The following is a 25,077-nucleotide window of genomic DNA, read 5'->3' on the forward strand; positions in this document are numbered from 1 at the left end:
GGGCTTCTGACAAAGGGGAACCTCCTTCTCTTCTTTGGACTTCGTGGTATCGTCCAAATCTGGCGATCATCCACTGTCTGCTCCGTTAGTACCTACTCTATGATCCCTTGAAATACTGGCAAGTAGCTATACTACACCCGCTGACCCAGTTCTTCAGCTATTGCCAGACAGCAACTTGGAATTGAAAACTCCTAAGAATCAAATACAGAGAAAGACACCTCTTTCCTTCTCAAATTGGGGTTTGTTCCCCGGAGGATTTCCCATATCTTTCTCGAGACCCTGCTTTTTCCCTTCAGGGGAATTTGAGAGGCTTTTCCGCTACTTCCACTTCTAGAACAACATTCAGGTCAGTATCCTTGTATCTTTGAATTTTCACTACTAGTCATCAGAGAGAGGCCTAAAGAAGTGGAACACCTATTATTTTGTGATACTGAAGGAATTGAAACTTGGAGAAGAGAACCATGAGAGGCCTGACAAAGTTGAATACTTATTGGTTTTTGATGCTAAAGGAGTTCAAACTTGGGGGAGGTAATCCAGAGAAGCTTGAAGAGGAACTGTGTACATTTCATTTAGTTATGTTTTGAACTTGGAAGAGTTAAAGCTTGGGGAAGAGAATCCAAAGGAACCTAAGACATTCAAGGTGTTTGTAACTATTGCAAGAACTGTAGAAAATGTCTTAGGAATAGCCTTGTTTTGTGAATCTGACCAACCTAAACCTGGTGAGAATACCACCTGAAACCAACCTAGGTTTCCTATTTTCTGTTGAACTACTATATTTCTCTTTTAATAGACTTCCTAACACATTTTTGTCAAAGAGTGAGGGCAAGCATAGGTTTAGACACAGACGGATTTTTACTTGGGACTTTCAGACTTCGATGGCCCTTAGAAACGTCAGTTAAGTGAATCATCTCTTTAGTGTTAGGATCATTTAGGCCTACCTGGAAACTTAGTAAATAAAGGTTTTGAAACTAATAACTTTGAGACTGTGTCTCTAAAGATACCATGCCTGTCTCACAGTAGTGTAAGTCAACGTCACGAAAGGGGGAATACCATGTCTCGCCCTCTGGCACCCAATCCCCAAGGTCTCAGGTGATCCTCCCTCGCTAGTCCACCCTCAGGGACAGGATCCAAAAGTGATTGCCCTTCCCTGGCCACCTGAACATGAGATCCCTGGGAAGTAGTTGTGAGAGTGACTTCAGGTTTTTCATGATGTCCACTTATGTTTTGTCCCCGGGGGTTTTTCCATTTACACCCCACCACCCCAACAACCTTGTCAGAATGTCACTCAAACTCACCCCATTCTGAGAAGCTTACTGCTTCCCATCAGATCTGATTTCTTATGTATTGTGCATGCTTTTGTGATCAAAAGAGCATTGTTCCACCTGTATATACATTTTTAAAAAGAAATAAGGAAGCTAGTGGGTTAAACACTTCTCCAGAAGTGGATTTTGCTTCGCCAGACTCCGCTGTTCATCCAAGTGCTGCATACAGGACATTGTTGGACAAGGTCACTGAGTATTTAGGTTGGGAACGTCCTGCATGTGCCTATGCATCTCAAGCACAGGAAGTAACCGAGGTTCGCCATTGGCAGTTCTCTTTCACTTTCGAGTACTGCATTTCGGGCTGACCTCCTGCTGGTTTTCACTAAGCTGATGGCATTGGTGGCAGCAAATCTAAGAAGGGGAGGGAATCACATATTTTCCTACGTAGATGTTCTCCTGATCAGGCTCTGGGACATCTCAACAGCACCTACTGCTCTCTCCACAAACTGGGCTTCTCCCTCAACTTCAAGAAGTCCCACATGACAGCTTCCCAAAAGCTTCAATTCATTGGAGCAGTCCTGGATTCTTCCTCAGGGAAGGCGACGCCCTGTGAGTTAAGGGCTCAACATATCTTGCAGATGGTGACATTTCAGAATGCCCAACATCTACTGTCTTTTGATTTCCTGAGGTTGCTCAGTCTTATGGCATTCTGCATTTTCCTGGTGGCAAAGGCTCGTCTAGGGATGAGGTCCATCCAGTGAACACAATTCTCAGGCAGGATGATGGACCTTCATGTCCCGAGCAAGGTTGCACAGGATCTCCTGTGGTGGGCTTGGCAACCCTGGCCGGAGATGACTGTAGTCACAGATTATTCCTTCACGGGATGGGGAGCTCATAATAACCGCTCTTACTATCACCGGTCTTCAGTCCCCATCAGAATTCAGACTAAACGTAAGCCTTTTAGAGATAAAAAAGGGCAATCACATTTCTGCTGGTGGCCTTTTTTGCAATCCATACAGATGAAGAACATCCTGATAATGACAGAAAACACAGTGGCCATGCATTACCCAAACAAAAGAAGTGGTGTAGGGTCACTACCACTGTGCAGGGAGACAATGCAGCTCTGGTTTTGGGAACTGCAAGAAGGAATCTCCATTGGCTGTTCACCTAGTCGGAGAAGAGAACACGGCGGCGGATGATCTGAGCAGCAAGAGCATAGTCTCCCACGAGTGGGAGTTGGCTGTTAGGAAGAAGGATTTGAAGCTGCTATCCCTGTCTGGCCATGGTACGAAAACCCTGAAGATGGTCCTAAGCAGAATCAGCAAAATCATGACCCCTGGACAGTCTCAGATGGGAAAGCCAGCCCCATTAGGGGAGGGAATGTAACAATTCGCTAGGTATTATCCCTTCTCCCCAAGGGGGTTCCCTTTCCCATGAGGCTAGGGAGTTGCGGTCACTACCCAATAGTCCCCCTAGGGGTGGTTTAATGTGGGAGGACCTCATGGGGAGGGACCCTCCTCCTCCCTCTGGGGATAAGGATGATTACCTAGGGTACAGCCCTTTGGCCAACGTCGCACCCCAATCTTCCGTAACCCCCCCTCCTCCTCCAGTGCAAACGACTTCCTTGAGACTAGATCATGTAGTTCTTTAGTGTTAAAGAAATAGCCAAAACAGAAAGCACAGAAAGTACCAGGACGAGGAGGAGCACAAAACACATGAAGATGACTGACTGTGCTAGTACTGTCACGAGGTGGCCCCGAGGAGGAATGAAGATCAACCTATCAAGAACAACAAAGGACATTGACAGTCCGCCAGGGCAGGACTGGCAACAAAGTATAAGAAGAGAAGAAGGACTGAAGATTTGGTTACGCCCAGCTGGGAGAGCCAGAAGGTGTGGAAACCATCCGGGGTGGGAGTTTCAAGTCCTGTCGGTTGACCGGGGTAGCCGAAGAGGGGAGGACGCCGGCAAAGCACTGAGGGAGTTCTCTGTAGGTCCAGCCGGAGCAGACCCGACAACGAAGCAGGAAGAAAGAGCAGAGCAGTCCAATAGAGTGCAGAGCTGCAGAAAGAAGCCAGAGAGACAGACCCTAGTCCCAAGAAGCTCCGGTGGCATATCGAAGTCCCAAAGAAGGTAACGGGAGGTACGAGAGAGCCGGAGGGGACACGGGGTAGAAGAGAGAGAGGCTTGAGTGGCTTTCCACCTACCCATTAATAACAGTCAAACTATTGGGAAGGGTGAACCGAGCATCTGAGGAGAATGTTCTCATTGCAGTGGCAGCAGCAAGCCCACTGACAACCAGTGAAGGGTCTGGGACCACAAAATCAAGAGCGTCAGGCATCAGAGGAGGACTTCCTTGTTGCAGTGGCGACAACAGTGAATCAAGCATCCGATGTGAACTGCCTCATCAAGTCCACTGACCACCATAGAAGGGTCTGAGACCCTAATGCAAGAGCATCAGGCATCGGAGCAGAACTTCCTCATCACAGTGGCAGGATTAGGCCCACTGACCACCAGAGAAGGATCTGGTACCCTGACATAAGTATACTAAACATTTGAGGAACTACCCTTGTCGTTTTAGCAGGGAAAAGTCGACTGAGGCTCTGAGAAGAAGTTGGGATTTTGCTAATTCCACAAGAAGGGGGCACAAGAAATATCAAGTTGAGAGATATGAACAAGAACTCTCAAACACCAGGAGAATGGAGTCATTCTCCTGGTGTTGAGACTGAAAGCCTTTTGATACACTCAAGAGACTCCAGGGCAAGGGAGTCATTCCCCCTGGTTTTGTTGTGAACTATTTTGCTGTGTGTGGACCAATACCAGGAGAAGGTAGTCTTTCTACTGGTCCTGATATCGAGAGGCATACCATGACAGACACCAGGGACGGCACACCCGCAAGCCCAGAAGCAAAAAGACATGGGAAAACATCTGTGTAGACTGCAGCTCCAAGTCCAATGGAACCCACACCCTGGTAATGATGGACTAATTCTTGCATTACCCAGTATCAAGGGTGTTAGAGATAGAGAGATTGAAGTTAGCGAGGGCTGTGTCAGGGTGGGAGTCAGCCACAGGAGTAGGAGGCAGAGAGTAAGGGGAGGTAAATGCAGCTGCTGTTGCTCTTTTCAAGGGTCTGGTGTCTTTGAATCCGAGGGGCAATGCTGGGTGTGCCAGTGCAAGAGGAGAGCAGAGCTTCAAGTGTGAAGAGAGAAGAGAGTGGTCCATCCAAAAGCTAGAGAGAGGGATGTCGGTAGAGATCAGAGCATCCAAAGTGTGGCTCGCTGTGTGCCTAGAGCCCGTAGGTAAGATGGAGAGGGAGAGAGAATCGCATAGGTTGCGGAAAGGTCCTGAGGAGTCAGGTGGATGTTGAGGTCACCCAGCAGGAGGAGTTGAGAGGGTGAGGAGAGTAGAGAGGAGGCCAGGCCAGCCCATTCCGAGAAGAAGAGTGTGGTCTAACCTGGTGGCCGAGAGAATGTGGCCATAAGGAGAGAAGATTTAGGAGAGAGTGAGAGCCTGCAGACTAGGCACTCGAAATAGGAGTAATGGGGATGATGGAAACAGGTATCCATTCTGGGAAGATCAACGCCACTTCCCCCTCCTGACCCCTTTGGCCTGGGCATGGAGAGGATCTTTGCATCCTTCAGGGAGGATGGGATGCGGATCGCTTTATATATACTCTGAACAAAACATTATGGATAATAGTGGCATGCCAGGAAGACCCCAGACAAGCTATCTTTTAATTCCTAAGAGATTACAGCGCCACCCCCATAGAGCAATGGGTGTGGCCCTTGCTTGCCTCTAAATTGGGAGCGCCCCTGAGCAACACAACTCCTACAGCACTTGACTTGGAGCACGCAACTTTGGATGTGCAGCATGAAGGGTGGAGCAAAACAAAGTTGAAAGTACTCGCAGAAGAGCCAAGGAACCAGAACTGTGCATGGGTGACACTGTCCTCGTCAAGGAGCCACAAAGCAAAATCACGCTGCCTTTTGATACAGCCACAGATGGTGACTGCAAAGGAGGACAGCATGATCACCTCCTCCCAAGGACATGCATCCGCGACAAGACGAGAAACTCATCGCATTTCAAAGAACAGATGAATGGCGGGAATACCAGCAGTGGCGGGAATACCAGCAGTGGTTGGGATCCTACTCACCAGGAAGGTGACTTAGAGCAAGAAGAGCATACCCAGTTATGACAGGCACTGCATCGGCAGAGGAACGGCTTGATAAATTAGGTCCTGCAGTGATTACGATCTCACCAACCTTGGCCAGGGTTGGCTATAATGCTGTCAGAATATTGGCAAGGGGGTGTACCAAGAATTTTGCATAGGACACTGGCAGACCTGGGGCCGGCACTGCCTATTTCAGTCGGGAGATGCTAATCTACTCTCAATTTCAACTTTTTATTCTTGAAGTCTTGGGGTTCAAGTGGGGAAACCAGGGACTAAAAGTCCCAGAATGCAAAGTTAAAAGCAGGACTAAACTTGCATCTTCCAAATGGAATTTGGAAGTCTTAAAGTCCATTGTGAAGAAATGGGATAGGATTTGGGACATCCAAGAACTACAGAGACTTAAAATGTATCGGACCTGGGCCCATTTATATTCTCCTCAAAAAGAACCGAGATCTTACTTCAAGAAGTTTCCATCGGCCAAGTACCGACTATGGTACCTAAAATGTAGGCTAAATTGTTTACCCACTATGGAGATATTAGGACCCCAACTAAATATTCCATCTGAGCTTCGTAATTGTCGTTTAGGTAACTTTCAGGCTCCAGAAACTCTACATCATCTGGTCGTGGAATGTTCATACCTTATCAAGGACAGAATAGCTTTTCAGCCCTACATTCACTCAGTGACGGCAGTAATAACGAAATCATTATGGATTAGACTGATGACTGGAAAGCATGTCTCACTTCTGTTGGCACTGGTCAAGTTCCTAATAGTAATACGTGAACATCTGGACAGAGTAATCACAGAGGGAAACTTGCTTCTGGAGTCTTGCACCCAAATCATAGTTGAACTAGTATTCGACATTGCCTTCTTAAATTTACAGCACAACGCCTTGGATTTGGTGTTTATAGGAAAACAATGTCTTCTTAGGAAAACAAACTTTTTATTATAGGAGTCCCTTCCTCCGGCGACTTGAAAGGCAAAGACAAATGCATAGAGTTGCTTGTGCAATAATGTGTCTGTCCAGCCCTGCAAGAACTGGACTGATTGACTGTTTTGGTAATTTCATGGGATTGTTTTTTTATGAAATACATTTTTAGTGTATTGATTTTGGATTAACTATTTTGTATTGATTTTGTTGTATAAGGTATCTTGTATGCTAAAAATGCAACCATTTTTTAAAAAATTGACTGGATTACTGTTGTTAACATCTTACATGGAACATTTGTCCCTAAAGTCGCACATGCGATAGCCTGCTTACGTCTTTGCCTTAAATCTGCGGCCCTGCTCCCTGTTATCTAGCACTGTTCTTTATTCCCCCTTCAGAGCCCCCTCCACGTTTCCCACCCCGCAGCACAGAACGCTGCCTGCTATTAGCTGCACGTGACTCTGTCTGACACCAAGCACCGCCCCACTGCCCATGTCCCGGCCCCTTCCACCCGCTGCTCCAATCAGCATCGCTGCCGCCCGTGGGACGTCATTCCGTGGGTGCTAGGGGAAGGCGGAAGCGGTAGCCCCATAAATGAGGACCCTCCAGTTCCTGCCTGGTCATATGACCTCGCTGGGACTATGGCAGCGCGGCGTCTCTTGCTGCTGCTGCTCCTGGGCGCGGCGCAGTGCATTGCCGCGGCCGCCGCTTGCGGGTACCAGGTGAGGAGACAGCGGCGGGGTAACGCTGGGCGCCACGAACAGGACCATAGAAAGAGGACTGGTCGAGCCCCCGCATCGAGCGCGACATCTTGGGTTGGGCTACCCCTGTGCTGTGCTACGGTGGGGGCCCTTCTACATAGGGAAAGCCACTTTACTGGACCAATTGTTGCTCTAATGTTCACTTTTACTGTCAAGCTGCCCCGAGAGGCCATAGCGGGGTGCATGTCGATTTCTGTTTAATCATGTACGAGAAGACGAATAATTAGGCATTCTCGTACCTGTACAATAAGTCAAGGTTGGAGTAGTTCTCAGAGCCAAAATAATTCCAGCCTGTAATAACCTGCTGGCCTGTCCTCTAACCCTTCATCGTTTGGGGGCGGGCACGTGAGGTTTGTATCCAGTCCCTCTGGCCCTTACTCTCTTTTGGAAGGCTATGGAAGTCAGCACTTGACTTCTGGAAGTTGCTGTTCTGTGCCAATTGCCAGCCTGTTGGTCAGGAGGCGAGCTCACCACTGCACCTGGTGGGCGGCAGAGGCGCGCATAGTGGGTTGTGGGTCTGGGACTTTGTGCCTCTGGGGAGCCCTCTTTGCAGAAACCGCTAGCTGGTACGGGAGCCCATGCATTAATGTGCCTAGAGGAGCCCATGCATTAATGTGCCTAGAGGAGCCCATGCATTAATGTGCCTAGAGGAGCCCATGCATTAATGTGCCTAGAGGTGCCAATGCATTAATGTGCCTAGAGGAGCCCATGCATTAATGTGCCTAGAGGAGCCCATGCATTAATGTGCCTAGAGGAGCCCATGCATTAATGTGCCTAGAGGTGCTGTGGGCTAGGTTTCAGCACAGTGGCGTTGAAGGGGTATTAACCTGGTTAGCGATTGGTTTTCCTGCTGTGTGTCCAGGCTGCAGAGTGGCCATGTATCCAGCGCTCCTGGCAGCTGGAGCCCAAATATTCAGAAAATGGGTGATTGCCTACCTATGTAGGACGACTAATCCAGTGCATGGGGCACGTATGCTTGGACAGGGCCAAGACTTTAATGGTCAAGTTAGCACGATACTCCTTTTATGCAAGTGAAATATGGGGGCATGTTGTAAGCAGGGCGCCACTGGAACCGCATCAAAATAACTATGCAGCATTTTGGGTGTACTGGATGGACCCTTGGCAGCCCTCTATGCCTAGAATTTATGACGGTCCTTTTAGCGTGTGCCAAACCACACCGACTCTGTATTTCCTCAACAAATATCCAGAGTGGGACATAAATCTGAAGGGTTCATTAGAAAATGAATCCTAAACTCGCAGATTGAGGAGGAAGGTTCCTGCTTAGGTGCTCAGTCAACCTCTGAGCTGCAATGGCTTTGATTTGCACTCACTGAAGGAACTGCAATACATTATGAAAAATGCATGCCCTGCGTCATAAAGAGTTGCCTACTGCTCTACAATAGTAACCAGACGTCCCGGTTTTGCCGGGCCTGTCCCGGAATTTGGTGCTCTCTCATCCTTTCTCAAGGTTGTTTCCAACTGTAGTGGTCCCAGTTTTTTTATTTAGTAGGTCTTCATGGCTGGCAGGCAGGAATGCACAATCTCGCACAGAAGAAATGCTGCATTTTACAATTTAAGATAGTGTTAGTTTGTGTTAAATTATGTTTTTATTTGATCAGTAACACTTAAACCCTCTTCTCCTCCAAACACGACCAGTGTAGTGTCTTGACAGCTACTTTCAAGGGTTAGTCCTACTTGTATGTTAGTTGTCATGTCCTGGTTTTTACTTTGTATTTGGTCACCTATAGGAACAGCATCGATAATGCCTGGCCAACACCTTGCTTTACATCGGAGGAGTCGCTACAGAGGGGTTATGGGGGCTATAGCCCCTGATCTTTTGGTTGTAGCCCCGGATAGAAGCTGAGGGGCTACAACCAAAAGACTAGCTAGTCCCGACATCAGTATAGGCCCGGATCTTTTACAAACCTAGCAACACCCCTACTCTACCTTGATGAGCAAAGATCCAGCAGGCAACTGACTGTAGCACTTGAGAATTTTAGAGTGAGGTTTGAGGCATCCAAGTGCTAACCAACATGGCAAGAAAGGTGAAATGGGTGGCTGCGGTCCTCAAACTCCTAGATGCTTGTTTTTGTTCCTTCTGAAATACAATGTATCTATTTGAGATGACGTGGGGAGCGCTAGTGGGAATGACAGGTAGCATAGTGAGCAAGAGAAACAGGACCTGTCTGCAAATGGCCAGAGGTAGGATTGTTTTGCCTTAAAGGCATGGTCTAATAAAAAATGTTATTGTCCCTACGGATCAGCCATGTTTTTTTAAGCCTCGATTTTAGAAAACTTTCCTATGGACCTTACCCGAGTTTTCGTCCATTGAACGCACGCCCCTGAGCCTGACATTATCAAAACATTCATATTCCCCGCCTCTCTCCGTGACGTTACTGTGCTGCTTAGGCAAACGCGCCCAGTCGTCTTCTACGCGACTTCACACAGAACCCGGAAACCAACACAGACCATCTCACAACACAGCGCGCCACAATTCGGAATATGAAACTGTACTTTAAAATCAAACAGCAACACGGTACATTTGGTAAAGTACATTTATTTGACATTAAATGTTTAGAGAATATTCAGCAATTGCCATATGAACTCCGAAAGCCATTTATTTTCTTTTATCTGTATCCGCAATGGTACAAAGGGTGTTGCTTTTCGTTAAAAGAAGCACTTTGGAAGCACGGTGAACCTTAAGGCTGTTCCATCAACTAGGCACTAGTCCATCGTAAAGGTTGATATGTTGCCACTAGTACACCGTAAGGGCATGTGGGCCCTTGGCGATGGTCCCATAAATCTGTCAGTGTGCTCCAGTTGTTCACATGAAGCTGCAGGTGTCTCACGAAGAAACTGTCTGGTGGTGTCTCAAACCGATGGCAGTAGAAGAAGGGGAGCAAATACCTGTTATGAAAACAAACAAATTATAATTAGTCTCGCCAGCCGATCTTAATTAATATTACTCATTTTATTTATTACAGCCAATCAGAAACTATTTGCTTGCAAGGATAGTTCAATGGAGTATGTTCGGCTCTAAAATCAATGCGAAAAGTAACGAAATAAATCGAGGCCAACACACAATGATAAACGACAGTTAGTCTACATGCGTGAGGAATGATATGGCATTTGTAACGCGCCTATACTGAAGTGTTTCAAGGCGCGACGAGGCAGGTGGGGAACAAGGGCAGACAGACAACGATCTACTAGGCCAGGTGTCTTTCTGATCACGCATGGGGAAGAGGGAAGGGGGGAGGGGGGGTAAAAGTGCTGTACATGGTTAGTCGAATACAAGATAAATAATAGGGCCAGCTGGTGGCAAGTGCAAGGTAAATGCCGGGAGAAGGGGCTGAAGGATACAGAGACAGTCCCGTAGTGAAGGTAAGCAGTGCAGGGAAAAGTGGCTGGGCCAAGGACCGAGATCGGTGAGACCTGTGGACCTGCATGCCCATGTGCCCACTACGAACACGTTTTCCTTGCTTTTCCTAGCTCTTCATTCATTTATTCATGCATCCATTCATTAAATCTTCATTCCGGTATAAAAGCGTGTAAAGATGTACTCACATTATATTTGAAATTTCCATTGTGTCTCTTTGTAATGCAGTCTGTAAAACGGACCGTGCTCTTGACAACGATTTTTCGTATACTGAACTAAAATGAAACTCGGTCTAGTTTCTGAATTTTCTGCCTTATCGTCTTACGTTATTGCGCACCCCCTTCAAATGTAGTTCTTTCGGCATGGTCCCTGTCTCAAGGACAAAAAACAATAGACCCTTATACTTCCAGTGCGACTTGTGGGCCTCATCTGGGCGCGAGCTGAAAATCAAAGCCGCTGTCCTTCGCATTCTTTATTTGCAACATCACGTAGTAAAGGCATCTGTGAGAACTTGAAGTTTAGAATCTCTCTATGTAGTGCGCCTCAATGTGTAAATGCGAACTGGCTTCTCTCCCAAATGCCACGGCCCTCTTGGCGCGTTCTAAGTCCCCCAATTTTGTCCCCGTTGTCTGCGAGCTTTGCAGCCCAAATGGAGACATTTAATTTTTGGCGGAAGGTCAGGGAAAGTATAAAGTACCACAGGAGTTGAGTTAAAAGTGAGATTTATTTTTTGTTTTATTATTTGCAATACGCAAGCCTCCCCTCCGTTAACAGTGCGCAGCATTTACATTTACATGAGATGAGACATGAGAAAAATATATACATACACATATATGAGGCGAATAGAGAGAATTCAAAGATGACACCCAGCTTGTTTGCCACCCATGATGGTGAAGGTAGGGGTTAGGGTTACAAGTACACTGTACAATAACATTTTTTTACAAAAAGACAATCATATTGCAATTATTTAAACCGGGATTTGTACTTCACAACCAGCTGTGCTTCGGGTGGGCATGGCACAGTCGCAATGTTCGGTGGCAATGGATCACTGCTCTGCACAGAAACGTCCAAAATTCCATATCTGTGCTTCTCTAACACAGCAACAATAAGGCATTTCACAAAGTCGAACTGCATTTCATCATAGACTGGTTTGATCACCCATTGCTTACTTCGTTTTGAAAACACCTTAGTGTAGCGAGGCATCCTTACTTTACCCCTAGTCCTAGATTGTTCACGTCCGACATTGCTGTTATGGGCCAAGACCGCTAGTAGAGTGCGATGTTTCTTGCCCCGAAAGCTAAAATGCAAGCGCTTTGGCCTGTACTTTAGGCACATATTGTGGAACACCTACAAATCTCCTGTGTGACAGAATTCTGTCAGTCCTCTCAAATCTCTTGATAGAGTTTTGTCGAAAACAATCTTCTCAATGGCTTTGTGTGTCAGTGAAGATGGAATCAACCACTTCTTCTTCCGTGCCTCCTCTGGGGACAAATGGCCATGTTCACATTGGTGGAAATGTTCATTTGCTGTCCAGCGGTGAACGTTGGTACAGTGGTGCATCAGTGACCGCCATTTTTCAAGTAGTATTTCCACTGACCCTTCACAAGTTTTTGAGCTCCACCAAAGATGGTTGGTGATAGAATGGGACCACTGCAAAATAGTTTCAAAACCTTTTTTTTTTCCTGCTGCTGAGATTTTCTTAATGATTGATTTAGCAAGATGCCATACGTCAAATTGATTAATATGTGGGAACTGCTCTCTCATTGTCTTGGCAATTGAAACGTGTCTGTCCGTGGCTATGAGGTCAATGTGCATTCCCCTTGATTGTAGATATTCCACTGATTTTATAAATCCTAGTTTCTCCATGGCCACTGACTATGTACATTGTGTTACCTGCACGACCACCAAACTCACAATTTTCTTACTATCCATGTCCTGAAAGTGGTAGGTGCAGTACTTGGCAGAAAATCCAGGGCTGTCGCACTGTCCATCGCCGGCTAGCCTGAATCGTTTGTCTTCGAATGTACTTGCTAGAGACAATTGTTCAATTTTCCAAGCATCACTAATGGCCGGAAATAGATAATCATGTTGGAATTTGCAGTACAGCGCTTTAGAAATTAAATGGAGTCCCACAAACTGAAAGAAAGCCTCTAACTTTCTAAAACTGGAGCCACTAAAAAGTGATGCAGCTGCACACAGTAGATTGCCTGCTGGCATTTTCCCCAGCATCGTTTGTGCAGACCATGAGAACCTATGATTTAATCTACAGGCGGCATTTATTTTGACGTTCCTGCCTTTTATTTGACGAGTCACATTAAACAATGGCTTCCCACATACTTTCCCTCTAACGGAATGCACACATTTCAGCATACTTATAATTTCCATCAAACAACTGTCGAATACAATGTATTTGCTCTCTTTCATTAGACTGTCATCCTTCGTCAACGTTGTTTCGGCCTGTGACATTGTGGAGATTTCAACACATTGGAAAGTAATATCGCTGATATCAAGTTCTGATGCGTCTATGGATGCTGCGGCTGGTTCATTCTCTGTCATTTCGACATCTATTACTTCAACATTGATGGGAGAACACAACAATGTCGACAGGTTTTTGGGTGGCAAATTTTTGGCGGGTGTAGATTGTGTGATTTGATCTGCAACTACTTCAGAGCTATCTTCAATACATTCACTAACATCTTCTTGTGGTGGTGCGGTCGCACTGTAGCAATGGTCCAATGCAACTTTGCTGTATTCTCCAAACACAGTTAATTCATGTTCTGGCCATTGGACATGAGCATCTCGAGCCTGAACACGCCTCGCCTCAATAGTTCCTCCATAGTGTACATGGTCTGGCAAGCAACATCTCTCATTCGCTTCACTGTCTGTGTATGTATAGTTCTGACACCCACGGGTAACTGGAGGAGAGATTGGAAAAGGGAAGTTCAGTTTAAACACAAGATAAAGTGTAGTCCAATTGACTGGAAAAAAACATAAAATAGTCCCCAGCCCAAACATTTTTTTAAAATTATGAACTGTTTGTAACCTTTTTTTTTTTGTTTTTTTTTCTTTGCAACTTTTTTGACTCAACCTTCAACATCTGCACGATGTAGCTCTGATTCGTTTCCGCATGTCTTCCCTTCCTCTTGCGCTGCAACAACTATATTTTCTGTATCCGCATAGACATTACGGAATGAGGCTCCGTCGTCCCCCTGAAACATAGTACTTGTATCAAAATATTGTTAGCATAAAACACACGTGAGGACGAACACACAGGTACATCTCAATAGCCAAACACGATTTAAACATTGTGTGCAACAATCAAACGACAAGTATTCGACCAGTGATGATCTATTTCGATGGAGCTGTCCGTATCCATACTTTGGCTCTGCATGGACTGCCATGAATGGTTGTATTGGAGAGGAGGCCTCAGCATCTCCCTGAAACACAGTACTTGCATTAGTATGCTTTTTCAATATTGGAAACATAACACACACTTGGGGTCGACGGCACAGGTACATATAAAGAGATAACCACAAATGATGCATTGTCTAAAACAATCGAGGAAAATATAAGTATGCAGATTTCATAGACTTATTTCTCCGATTCCTTTACATCTGCATCATCAAAATGGGATGTTGTGATTGTAGTGGAAGCTCCGTCGTCTCTCTGAAACACAGCACTTGCGTTAATAGGGAAGAAAGTATAGCAAATGGAATCACGTTATATGATCACGCATGATGGAGCTGTCAGTATCCATACTTTGTGCTGTTGAAGAATATCTATGGATGTTGCAAATGTAGTGCGCACTTCCGAAAGCTGTTGCGCCGATTTGTATACGCATGGTCCCGCTTCCTCTTCCCCTGGAATTACTTGAATGTCAGGCTCTGCATCAAGTGCAGGGGTTGACGCTCCATCAACTGCCTGAAACATAGTACTTGCATTAGTGAGGATTACAATAGTGAAAACATAACACACACCTGGGGTCGACAGCACAGGTACATATCAACGGCTAAGCACGAATGAAACATTGTGTAGAATAATCAAACGACAAGAATTCCAGCTCTGATGATGACGCTCGATGGAGCTGTCAGTATCCATACCTCCTGCTGGTGAAGAACATCTAGAAATGTTGTAGATGTGGCGGACGCTTCAGCATCTCCCTGAAAGACAGTACTTGCATTAGTATGGATAACACTAATTATAACTGAAAACAAACACCAGTGGACGATAACTAAGGTGTATATCAATTGGAAAGCACTAACCAAACATTCAGTCAAATAATTACACGATAGAATAAAACTATTACTTGAATAAAACAAGTCTGTAGCGGATTAGCCTAGTAAGATTACCTGATACGCGCTAGAAGTGGTTGATAACTGCGACCACGTCAAGGATGTAGAATGTTCTTGCTTCAGATTCAAGGGATAGTCAAGAAGTTGTAAAGGTAAATTAATGATTGATAATGAAATGCCAATATTAAAAATAGCCTTGTAAGGCGACAGAATACTTGAAAAATGCTCAAAACAGCACAGTTCCCTGTTCCTATATATATATATTGCGTTTGTGGGTTATGAAATCGAAAAAGAATATGTTGATAAATGTCATTATTCAAAAAACTATACACTCATATCAATATCGAAATTATTACAAGGGATAGAACACCTACAATATCAATTAATCCATTCGGCTACCTACACACTACCGCAAGGCCTAAAGCTAAATCCGGACACTTGACTCACCGGTGGCGGAATGTGGACGAATAGAGTGGGAATAGCGTTTTCGAGCAATTTCCGTGCCGTTCGCCATTTATTCTTCTTTGTTACCCAAGATGTTGTGTACATGTCCAAGGAAAAGTGCCGGCTGCAGATGCGATATCGATCACCCCTCTTGTCCTGTAAGACTTGTTGGACTCTACTTTCCAGCTCATCCAGTGGATATCCGCAATGTCTGACCCATTCTCTTATTCGATCAACAGTTTTCGGGAATACATGCATTGTAGTGCCTTCAGATTTCGCGTGGGTCTTCGAAGGGCAACCGCTAATCGAACAGGTAGGCATTGTTGATAAATCTGAAAAGTAAATATCAACATTATTATACAATCTTCAAGAATAAAGATTTGATACAAAAGTAAATGAATCATACAATGATCAATGCAAGGTTTGTTTTGGTCGCAAGAACTATACCAGTTCATTATGTGCGGCTAGTTGCATAAGTTGCAGAAATGTATAAATGATGTGACTAAACTCTGAACATGTGACTCGTCCCTTGGATGTTCTGTCTTGCACGAGAAGGAAACATGCTTACGTTATAGACTGGACCCCCGAAGAATGCAATTCGATGACAATAGACACAGATGAAAATAAATAGATCTATTGATAGCATAGCAATGGAAACTCAAGGCAATAGCAATGAGACCAATGAACATAGCACTATTTTGTACTCTACTCAGAAATAGAAATTTAAAAATCTGCGAAATATGACTAGGATACATGGCCTTACCTTGACCAACAAACAGTTGGATTCAGCAAGCAGAGCAGTATGTTGCAGGAGAATAGGTGGGTGGCCACATTAGCGTAGATCTCAGTAGTTGCCAGGTAGCACGTTCAGGAGTTGACTTGCAAAGCACAAAGATGTTCTCATGAGACATCAAGTGGTTTATAAAGTATTAGAAACAGGGGTGTGTTGTTGAATGAATGACGTATGTATGTCGTGGTCGTAGGGGGGCGGCCTGCTTGAAGGGGAGGCCTGGCTGGAGACACAGGGTCCGAGGAGGCCATGTGAGCGATGGCCCCTGGGTGTGGGATACCTTTTGAAGTGTACATGCTGTTTGGCACCTTGGCCGTTTGCGCCCTGACAGCGCTCATCCCCGGGTGCGAACCGCCTTTGATAGAGGGGGTGGGATGGATGGGTCTAGGGCGTGCAGATAAGGCACAGGAAGACTGCTGAATGGAGACACATTTATGTGGATTGCGGGGGGGCGGCCTGCTTCAAGGGGAGGCTTGGCTGGAGACACGGGGTCTGAGGAGGCCATGTGAGCAATGGCCTCTTGGCATGGGATACCTTTTGAAATGTACATGCAGTTTGGCACCTTGGCCTTTCGCGCCCCTGACAGCGTGCATCCCCGGGTGCGAACCACCTTTGATAGAGGGGGTGGGATGGATGGGCCTGGGGCTTGCAGATAAGGCACAGGAAGACTGCTGAATGGAGACACATTTATGTGGATTGCAGGGGGGCAGCCTGCTTCAAGGGGAGGCCTGGCTGGAGACACGGGGTCTGAGGAGGCCATGTGACCGATGGCCCCATGGCGTGGGATACCTTTTGAAGTGTACATGCAGTTTGGCACCTTAGCCTTTCGCGCCCTTGACAGCCCCCCATGCCAGCGCTCATCCACTGGCGCGCACCGCCTTTGATAGTATATCGTTGCTTATCAATAACAAATGCCACATACCGGAGATTCTTGTGAGCAGACCCACACTTCAACCGGTGTACTATAGTGGTCAAGACCCTATAATCCAATGGTAATTGTTAGTATAGATATATGTGTGACTTTTCTAGAGACATAACCTACTGAAAGACTTTGAACAAGTGTTGTGCATGCATTATCGAGAATATGTTATGTTAGCTTAGATAGATAGTGACCACCCTGCTTCACAGCGACCAGACCTTCACCCATTCGGAGCACAGATGTCTGACGTCCATCCTTGAATGGAGACACACTTGATTCATTTAAAAAATCGAAACAACCGTTGTTAAAATATATGTGGTGTTTTATTTTGTATCTTATTTTCATGACACAAAAATACAAGACTTTAAAGATTATACAGGTCAGGTTGCAGCACAGCGAGAGAAAATCCCCTGTACTGACCGCTGTCACTCGGGCACGTTTCTCTAATGGCACGAACGGCACAGGCGGGTATCACTCTTCGAACGCGGTGTCCAAGCCTCCTGTGGAGCCACCATGTAAAGGAACGATAGGCCACCAGCCTGTACCACCTGTGAAAAGGAATGAAACAGTTTTTAAATGACCAAGATAAGTTTAATAAACGTTTGTTGTCAATGACAATTCTTGTAACTAATGGCATTCTGCACGGACAAATGCTATCTAGACAATGCACACTATTGAACAACTTACATGTGTTACAATGCTATGTAGATGTAATTTTGGATATAGTAGAAGAACATGAAATAGGAGTGGCATGACAAGCAGAGTATACTTACTCGGATTACGAGGACGAACAGTTGCGCGAAGTTCGTGCATAAGCATCATCATTATTCTCAACACTGCCTGTGTGAGGCAGGCTGCCCTGAAGTCTGGCAGCTCGGTGATGCATTGCGGTTGTGGCTCGCCTTCCGAAATGTAGGCCAGGCATCCTGAGTTTTCTCGGCAGGAGCAGTTCTCCTCCTCGGTTGGCATTAGCTTGCACCGATTGCATGTGCACCAGGTGGAGACGCCGTCCATGCGACTAGGCCCAGGCTCTTCATCTGTTGATTCGTCCTGCCAACTGCCGTCCGAATCCCCATCGTTTTCGCGTGCTTCCCTTTCCAGTAGTTCCTCCTCGGTATGCTCGGGCTCGTACATGTAGGGCATTATTGTAGCCATTGTGTGGTAAACAAAGTAAAATAATTTACCGAGATGATGGTACAGGTGTTCACACGGGCTACAAGCGGCGAAGGTAGCTGACCAGAGCACAGAAACGAGTCACAAAATACTCTAAGTAACACAGAGAGAGGAATGGAATCGAAAATCTGCTGCTGAGTGTTGTGAAACGGTCTGTTTATACTTATTGAGGAAAGAGGCGTCCTGCCATTTCCATGGCGACACGTCATTAGCTGAAGCGCAGCGAATGTTGACACAAAACGTGCTTTGGTGTTGGGAAATGGGCGGTACAAGTCTGCTGATGACAGGCTCAGGGGCAGGGGAATTGATTTAGTGCCGCAGAAGCAGGTCAGCCAGGGCGATGCGGCAAGTGATAGGATTATCACAAAATGGCGGCTCCCTGGTGCCTGTTGTCGCGTGCGTTTAATGGACGAAAACTCGGGTAAGGTCCATAGGAAAGTTTTCTAAAATCGGTCCATTTAGGCTTAAAAACATGTCCGACCCGTAAGGACAATAAAAATGGTTACTAGACCATGCCTTTAAGGCTTTAGCTCCCTTCACCCGAGTAACTGACTCCCCTTTAAGAACTCCTACCACCGTACACTACACACAAATGCCCCACAGACAACCACCTCGGGCCTAGCTGTTAACATGCACTAACCGAAGTAAGACTAAGCTCTCCTCTTTAGCCCAATATCGCTCTCTCACATCAGTGGCAAACCAGACCAACTATGTAGTCTTATTAGGTTATCCATAGGGAAGAGCTGAAGATCTAACTCCTGTTTCTGTGCCAAACGCATCGAAAGCAGATGGGTACAGAGAAACTGGGTACTTTTGACCTCCACCACAGGTTTTGCATCTGCATCTCCCACTAATTAACCCCACTTTTTTTTTACAGAGCCATGCACAGCAGGCCATCAATAGAGGCAGAAATGTGCCACACAAGACCACTTTAATTACATCCTGTAAATGTTAAGGAGCCATGGCAAATGGAATATACTTCATTAATACCAATGGTGAAACATTATAATGTGTTATGGCTGTGTGCATCAATGCATTATCTAACATGATTTATTGCTGGATCGAATTGTGCAAGTGGCAGACAGAAGGGTAGAGTATAGTCGAGGAAAGGAGTGGCTTAATGTGAGACCTACTTTACTGAAGCCAGATGACTATTCCATGTATATGCTGGGGTACTGCAAGACGCCAGGTATGCTGATGTCACATGATCCCTTTTGGACTGTTCCGTATATAAGCTGATGTGTGCATTATTTGCTGGCTGGTCCTTTTTCCTTCCTTCCTTCCTTCCTTCCTTCCTTCTGCGTCCAGATTTGGTAGCCTCCTCTCGCTTCACTCGGGGATCCAGAACTCCTGAGCGGCGCCTGGTTTGGCTTGGAAAGGCAACTGGCAAGACATATCTGGCATCTGCCTTTCTTCTGCCACCCGTAGCCACCACAGAGTGATGGGGGACTGCTAGTGGGGTTCAGGTTTTACTCTGGGAGCAGGTGACCGAGCACATCCTGGAGGTGCAAGATCTGGTGGCAGTGTACCTGCTCTGGGGTCACTGATCCTTTCTTGGGAGTTTGTTAGAGGGTCGACTTCCACTGGTATCGCAACATTTCTTTTCTGGAGGAGTTTCATGTGGGCTTAGTTCCGTCTTCTGGAGCAGAAGGTGTCCTCTGGGCTCGGTCATGCTGTGTGAGGGGGAGCCAACTGGAGGCACTATCCTTTTACTGATGTCTTTTGGGCGTGGCCTTGGGTGAAGAGGGAGTTGCTGCTGTCCAGACTTTAGGGAAGTGGCATTGAAGAGGTATTAACATTGTTAGAACTTGGCCTTCCCGGGACTGTGCTGGGGCATTGGAGCAGCCGTACTCTGCGCTCTTCAAAGGCCACCGCATAAGTTCAGTTCTCCTTTTTCTTCTGGAGGGTGATGGCAGAGTGCATCCTTGATGTGTACTTCTCACCAGTGATGCTGGTGTTCTTTTGTGGATTTTCGTTGAGTTTCAAGGCAGGGTGTGAAATATGGCGGGCTCTAGCTTGCAGAAGTAACATCACTCTTTTAAAGCTGTATATGATATTTAGTTCAATGAATAAACGAGTGAGGCTGTTTAACACTGCGTTTTGGCAGATATGGCATGTGTGCTCCAATTGTTGGCTCGGGATCAAACATTTGGTGCTGGGATTTGATGTGGACAAACATTTGACATGCTTTTTGATGGACCTGAGCGGGCAGCTTCTTTTTATGCATGCTGCAAAAAAATAAAAATAAGCTCCACCAAAAAAAGCAAGCCCATTGTTTAGTGCGCGTCAAATTAGTAGAAACCATGGACATAAAGTAAACCTTCCGAATGCTATTTTTCCCCACTCAGTTTAATTGGCTTGGAAGAAGGCCCAGATGGGTGATAACTGTCATGGTTTGAGTCTGGGGTATCAATGCACCCATCCAATTGCCCAACATTCCCACGTACTAGTAGGGCTTGTCAAACAGTGGTCTGATTCTTGATCTTTACTCTGCCTCTTGGAGATTCCTATGTGCAGGTCAGCTGCTGGGGAACGATGCAGTGCAGTCATCCTGCTCGGGGTGACTTCAGTGGTAGTGATCCATGCATGGGTTTTGCTTGAAGATTGTATGTTTGGCAGCTTGAGCAGGCTGCGCGGGGCTGGGGTGGAGGGGGGGGGGTGATGTTCGTGCCAGGTAGTGGCTAGAAGCGGGCACCGGGCTTGCCATGGATAGCAGACCAAGGTCGTGCCTCGTGACTATTGGTTGGTGGTTTTGTAGCCCTATCTGATGGCCTGAAGGATGTGGGTTCATGACGACACTTCTGCTTATCGCTGATCCATGTCTCTTGCTTCTGCTTTCCCTAGTCCTGTCCAGCCACCAAGCCTGGCTTCCTGAACGTGCATCTGGTGCCCCACACACATGACGATGTCGGCTGGCTGAAAACCGTGGACCAGTACTTCTATGGAGGTGAGACCACCTTTCCCACAGCGGGGGAGGTGGGTGGGAGTCTGCACCCTTCCTTCCCAGATGTGTACCACCATTTGCATATCGCTCTGTTCACTGTCTTTAGTCTGCAATGCTTGCCTCTGCACAACATGAATAGCAGCGTCTGCATCACGGGTGCTGACTGTCACAGATGGCTTCCCAAATCTCAGGCTCTGAAGGATGGTTCAGGGGTCTTTATGCACTCAACTGGGGAAGGGAATGGGTGAACTAGAAGGCGTCCCTCTCCTGGGATGGCATCCAATATGCCCTCCCCAGACTAGCGACAGCCATGTGTCCCTTACTGATCTGGGAGGGAAACCTAAAGGCTGTGGCCCTTTTCTAAGGGGCTTTTAGGGTCTGATTTTACTGGCCAATGTCACCAGGGTTTCTCTTGTATTTGTATTTTATTTTGTTTGTCTTTTATTAAGCGCCTTAAGCCAAAGCACTGTACATAAAAAATCAACGCAGTACAATAAAAATGTAAACGATTGGGTCCAGGAGTGTTGAAGTAAATGCTATATTGGATAACCACAGAAGAGAGAGTAGACAGTGATGGAACAAAGAGAAAGTGGGAGGGCATTCCAGTGAAGGAGGTGGGAGGGGGGCAAGAAGTTCAAACGAGACTGACCACATGGGGGACGAGGAACCAGAAGTCTGAACTGAGAGTGAAAAGGCAGCCAGCCAAGTGCTGCAAGAGAAGAAGAAATGGAATCCCGATAGGGGAGAAGACACAATGGGCTAATAGAAGAATTATAAACTGATCTTGGAGGAGCAAGATGAGAATTGGGAAGCCCCGAGCAGTGGTAGTGCAATGGAAGAGTCTAGAAAAGATCAAAGAGGAGATTAAGAGTTTGGATGTTTGTAAAGTGAGAAACAGGCGAGACTTGCAGATATTGTGGAGATTGGAACAAGAGGTTGGAGAAATGTGGTGGGGGAAAAGGAAAGATCGAAGTGGGGACCTAGGTTGCGAGCTGTAGAGGAAATTGGGCGCTTGGAAGGGGGAAAGCATATGAAGAACGGTGGAATTTGGGGAGGGAGTGTGTTAGCAGGGAAGAACAGTACCTCCAGTCTTCCCCACTTTAAGAGTAGAAAGTGGGAAGATCTTCAAGATTTAATAGTGACTAGGCAAGCTGAGAGGGTGTGATGGATTTCTGGAGAAAAGGATAGGAACAGTTAAGTGTCATTGGTGTAGAAGTGATGAGATAAGCCAGCGGAGGAAATGATGGCTGCGAGATGTGATGTGTACAAGGAAAAGAGAAAGGGGCCTAGAACTCGCCCTAGAGGTACCCTCTGGGTGAGCGAGAAAGACGTGGAGTTCTTGCCCGTCCAGGAGACCGAGAAACATCGGTTGGACAAGTAGGAGTCAAACCAAAACAGAACCTGTGAGACCGAAAGAAGAGTGCCACCAAAAGTAAAGGGTGATCCACAGTGTTGAAAGCAGCCGATGGGTCAAGAAGAAGAATAAGAAAGGAGTGCTTTGAATAGTGGGCTGAGGGAAGAGATTTTTAGTACGGAGACCAGAGCAGTTTCTGTAGAATGAAAAGGACAAAAAGCCAGATTGCAATTTGGTAAGTAGAGAAGAGTCTGCAACAAATGAGGAAATATGGAAGTAAACAAGACGTTCTAACAGGTATGATCGGAGAGAAATAGGATGAAAGTTAGACAGTCAAATGATCAGCAGTGGGTTTCTTTTACGATAGGAATAATAGGCGGCCACCAGGGGGCACAGAAATGTGGTGACACGTCTGCGTCAGCTCCTCACCGTTAAGGCTAATAAGGGATTAGAGCCCTCCCAGAGCCGAGACTGGGTCGGGGTGCACCACAGATAGCGAAGAACGGGGGCTGGAGACCCCGGAATACTGAATGGCGCGCTGTGAATGCAGAGCGCCTGATAACTACGAGCTGCCATTCGGCTCCGACCCTCTCAAGGTCGAGGAAGCAGGGCCAGACAGCAGGCGGACAAAGATCCCACCCCCTGCCCCCCACATTCAGCGAAGAGCCCGTTCCAGGAGGGGCATGCCTCACTCTTCCTCTGGTGGACTGAGGGAGGTCGTGTAGGAGAGGAACCGTCCGGCACTGGAGGTACGTGCGTGCACTGCAGGTCACCCGTCCGACCCGAGGAGTGACGTGGTACCGGATGAGGGACAGGACACCCTCAGACCGGCGAGGCCGAGGGACAACACATTGGAGGTGAGAGCGTGTGCAGCATGTCCCTGGCCCGGGCAGCGGCGCAGAGCTGGGTGAGGGACAGGGGACCCTTGGAATCGTCGGCCCACCACAGGACTGTGGGGAGAGAGGAGGTCCAGCGGGGGCGAGATGGGACAGTCGGCCACTCTAACCTTTACTAACAGACGGGGAGCCCGCCTCAGCAGCTTCAGGGCCAGCACCATGGACGAACACTGCAGACCTCCCCTGGCAGGGGGATCGAATTGGAGACTGAGACAGGAGTGGCCCTCCCTCCGTCCCTCAACAGCCATTAATTGTAGAAAGGGTAACATGCAATTGTTGCATGAGAAACTAGACAAAGGGGATACCCGTCCAGCACCCTATTGTAAGATAGTGTGTGCTCGGTATAGAAAGTTACAAATCTAAGTAATCAATTTCACTTCACTGCACTTTGAAACAGTAGTTTATCCAAGAGAATGTATTTAAACCTTTGGGAAATCGACTTCCCTGTGCCACTGCACTCAAGGTGCTGTGTGACACAATGTAAAGATGATGCCTATGGAGTTTGTTAGACTCTAACCAGTTCAAATCACAGAAAATTACATGAGTGGGGGAAAAAGGGTCTCACTCTCTCCAGGTAAGAAATAGCAAATGTGCTAGGGGTCCTCAGATGGAGAGGAATTGGCAAATTTCTGAGAATTCTCCGTAACGCCTGATGAGGATCGCAAGAGGATGGTGGAGAGACAAATGAGCAGGGTAAACCCTGGAGACTCGGAATGCTTTAAAGAGGCCAATGACGTACTGGGGCTATGACTCCCTCCACCCAACACCAGAGGGTGATGGGCCTTGTACTCTGCGGTCCACGTCTCCTTCTCTTGTATTGATTTGGTTCTGGTGGACTCGACCTTAAAGGAGCAGGTCCTGGAGTCCTGGGTGGCACCCATTCTGTGGTCGGCCCACAATGTTTCAGTAAGCATGGGGTTGGGGGGGGGGAAATCTCTGGGGGGAATTGGAAATGTAATAACCTCCTGCTAAAGTATAATGTAGTGCAACAGGAACTGCTTCGGGAAATTAAGGAGTAATTCCTTATCAGTGATACAGGAGAGGTGGGCATCCAGACAGTCTGGGAGGGCTTCAAGGCAACTATCCAGGGGACCCTGATGAGAATAGGCTCAAGGAAAAAGAAAGGGAAGTTGGGGAGAGCTCGCTCTGTAGGAAAAAAGAGCACATGCAACCGGGAGGTGCCTGTGGACAGTATATTTAATCTATTAAGGCGAAGGAGCTTCAACCATATAAGACGCAGTTGAAGGCCATTTTAACGCAGGATACAGAAAAATCCCTTCTGTTCCTGAAGCAGAAATACCATGAGATGGGCGACAGGGCAGATAGGATCTTGGCCTGGAGACTGAGTGAGGAGAAAAAGAGGACCATAGGGGCTATTAAGACAGAGGAGGGGAGGTGTCTATGACTCATTGGAAGTGAACTTGTAAAGTATTCCTGTACCCACTACGCCTCGGAGGAGGAGGAGGAGGCTCAAATGGACGAATTCCTGTGAAAGCTACCACTACCAGGGCGCCCAAAGGAGATGGTGGAAAACCTTGAGATCCCCATAACTGTAGAGGAGGCCTTGCGAGCCATCACAGGAATTAAGATGGGAACTGCCCCCGGGTAAGATGGCTTCACGATAACATTTTACTAATTATTCAGATCTGTTCGCCCCTTTTCTAGTGAAGGTGTTTAACGCATGTCTGGGTGGTGACCGTCTCTCTCCCACGATGATCGGGGCAATCATTGCTGTGATCCCAAAGGAAGGGAAGGACCTCACTATCTGCTC

At 46.8% G+C, this 25,077-nt stretch overlaps 1 protein-coding gene across 1 annotated transcript in view; it reads left to right on the top strand.

Moving 5' to 3' along the window:
• Positions 1–6,909: 6,909 nt before the first annotated feature.
• The window catches only part of LOC138447859 (lysosomal alpha-mannosidase-like), a 564,797-nt gene continuing 546,629 nt past the window's right edge, over positions 6,910–25,077 (top strand). The window contains exons 1-2 of the mRNA XM_069604298.1: positions 6,910–7,079; positions 20,957–21,059. Coding sequence (XP_069460399.1) covers positions 6,999–7,079; positions 20,957–21,059 — 184 coding nt within the window. The 5' untranslated portion in view covers positions 6,910–6,998. The remainder of the gene's footprint in view (positions 7,080–20,956; positions 21,060–25,077) is intronic.

The sequence above is a fragment of the Ambystoma mexicanum genome, chromosome 3q (assembly GCF_040938575.1).
Source record: "Ambystoma mexicanum isolate Mex_15411 chromosome 3q, UKY_AmexF1_1, whole genome shotgun sequence".
NCBI lineage: Eukaryota > Metazoa > Chordata > Amphibia > Caudata > Ambystomatidae > Ambystoma > Ambystoma mexicanum.